Genomic DNA, 2,556 nt, shown 5'->3' with positions numbered 1-2,556 from the left:
TTTTTTTTAATCCTCCCCAAGAGTCGAAGCCGGATATTTTTTCAGTGCATGCATACCATGCATTCAATCCTATCAAGAATCATAAGGAGAAAAAGCCTTCCAACTGCTCTACACTCGTGACTTTTCCTTTCATCTCTCACTCACCCTGTAGGCATTGATCTTATGGTATGCCCCTTGCCGCATCATAATCCGTTTTAAGACTCCAGCCATTAACTTAAATAGTAGGTAGCGTGACAAAAATTATTAATTTTTGGATAAGCATTAAAAGATTATATTCTTGGGAATCGGTTTAGGTCGCAAAATATTGTAACAATAATCTTCTTCTTGGTATATGAAGCACTTGAAGAAAATTTAACATCCAAAACCAATACTCTAATAAGCTCTAAATTCAAGAAAAGGATTAGTCCTAATATTTTAATACGTGTCCTTGTGTCTCCGACTGTTCGTGGTCTTAAATCTCAATGCATGGCGACCTAAATCATTTCCAATTTCTGGACAGTATTTTAAGTGAAAGATATGCGTGTCGGCACAGTCAATACCAAGCACATTACTCCACTTTGGCAATAGTCACTGTTGGGAAGAGCAGCAAAACTTTTATCTTTTATTTTTTATGATAAAGAACAGCAATTAAACGTAATGATGCAAGATAACTATTTTATTACAGCCTTCCAAACACGGCACGGCAACAATCATTCCACGAGCTGTGGAATGACCATGGTTCGTAGCTTCTAAGTTCAAGACACAAACTCCAATTCACAAGCAGCAACAACAAGCACAACAACCACAGTCTTCTGAGACACATCGAATTAAAATCTAAAATTCTACGAGCTGCGGAATTGATTAATCTTCTGCAGTAGCTTCTTCCACTCCAGGAATGGTCAGACCGGAGCCCTCCAGCTTTTCCCGGACGATCCCATCCAGTTTCTGAGCCATCTCCGGGCTCGCATGGTTCCTCCAATCCCCTACTTCTCCTTTCCTGAAGAAGGACTCGTTGGCTACCTTGAAAACCGCTACTTCTTGACACCCCTTCTTGTTCACATCCAAGCTCTTGAGCTTCTCAAAGCTGCAGAGCGTTATGATCTCCTCCACCACGCCTCCCTTCTCCTCCTCCTCGGAGAACGGCCACCCGAGGAACTCCGCCAGCCTCTTCACGTTTGCCTTAGGCTCCTCCAGCATCTCCTCGTACTTCAGGAACAGTACCTTCTCGGGCCTCCTCAAGCTCTCCTTCCAGTACTCCAGAGAATGGTCCCATATCGGGGAATAAGAGAAGTTTCCCTCGCAGGCCATCTCGAAGAATTTGTCGAAGGGAAAGCACTCCTTCCTTTTCGCAGCTGTGGCCTTCGCGGAGAAGTGCCAAAGCGAGACGACGGCGTCCTTGGGATCCCGGCAGATGTATATAATCCGGCAGCCGGAGCTGGTGATGGAGTCCGGCAGCAAGGAGTAAGGCATGTGGGTGGCGAGGATTCTCGGGGAGGGCAGAGCTTCCAGCTTGGAAGCCTGGCCGGCGGCGAAGAGGTCGTCGATGAAGGGCACCACGTCGTGGGGGTTGAGGCTGAGGAGAGGGTGGCGATCCAAGGGGTAATGGGTTCGGGTCATGGTGGTGAAGGCCAGGGCTTTAAGCCAAGTGGTGCCGGACTTGGGGAAGGATATGAGGAAGAGGTCGTCGGGGCGAGGCTTGAAGTGTTGGCGGATGGCCATGATGCCTGGGAGGTGGCCTTCCGGGAACCAGAAGTTTTGGTACTTACGGATGGGGATGGAGGTTTGCTCCACTGGGAGGGATGAGATGAGCTCATCGTAATCCTGGACGGGTGCAGCTGCTGGAGTTGTCGAATGGTTGGCTTTATGCAGCAATGCTTCCACATATTTGAATGGAATTGGATGGGGGTTGCTGGAACTGGAGAAAAGGGGATGATATGACGATAGATCATGAGGAAAACCAGGTAATAAAGACGACATGTTTGGAAATCACACGTCTCCTTGGTGAGAGCCTGGTCATCTATTTATACTCCGTTATACAAAGGTCAGACGGTGATTCTCGCTAGACAAGAGGAAGAGGAGATGAAAAAGGATATGTTAAAAACTTGGACGTGGTTGTTTTCATCAGAATCTTCGGATCCAAATGTTTGCACGTTGATCCCATCTGCCATCGCAGGCCGGCATTCTGTGGTGCAAATTCCGCACCACAGAAGATCAGCACCCGATGTCTTGCACACGGGTTCGGCTTGTATCTTTCATACAGCTATCATCGGCTTGTATTTTTCATAAAGTTGATAAGTTCAAACTATAGCATACACGGTTAGATTTGACCCTAACAGGATCTAATTATCGCTTACTCATATTTGACTTTTTGGATTAGCCATATATTCTAAATCAATTACAGTAAGTTTAATTAATTAAAAAAATTTATTTCTGATAAGATTTAGACTGAAATTTTAACTCTAATTAGGAATAAATTTTTAATAGGATAAGACAAGTGCAGATATAAATAGAGGTGGTTTGGTCTCTTTTCTACAACTTTCAAGAGAATGAACGATTCCCATCAATCATCTACGTAAA

General features: G+C 45.0%; 1 protein-coding gene across 2 annotated transcripts; it reads right to left on the bottom strand.

The window, feature by feature from the left end:
• Nucleotides 1-627: 627 nt before the first annotated feature.
• Nucleotides 628-2,082, bottom strand: LOC140853433 (flavonol sulfotransferase-like). 2 transcript variants are annotated; one of them, XM_073248082.1, is made up of 2 exons: nt 1,746-2,082; nt 628-1,715 (listed from the first exon to the last, which is right to left on the bottom strand). In XM_073248082.1, exons 1-2 carry the CDS (start codon nt 1,954-1,956, stop codon nt 841-843), a joined length of 1,086 nt encoding a protein of 361 aa, XP_073104183.1. In that variant the 5' UTR covers nt 1,957-2,082; the 3' UTR covers nt 628-840. The 2 variants fall into 2 exon arrangements, with proteins under 2 accessions (XP_073104183.1, XP_073104182.1); XM_073248081.1 differs by having other exon boundaries at nt 628-2,080.
• Between the last annotated feature and the right edge of the window lie 474 nt (nt 2,083-2,556).

This window comes from Elaeis guineensis, chromosome 13 (assembly GCF_000442705.2).
Source record: "Elaeis guineensis isolate ETL-2024a chromosome 13, EG11, whole genome shotgun sequence".
NCBI lineage: Eukaryota > Viridiplantae > Streptophyta > Magnoliopsida > Arecales > Arecaceae > Elaeis > Elaeis guineensis.
Note: the sequence above shows the minus strand (reverse complement) of the source record. Positions and strands in the feature narration are given on the sequence as shown.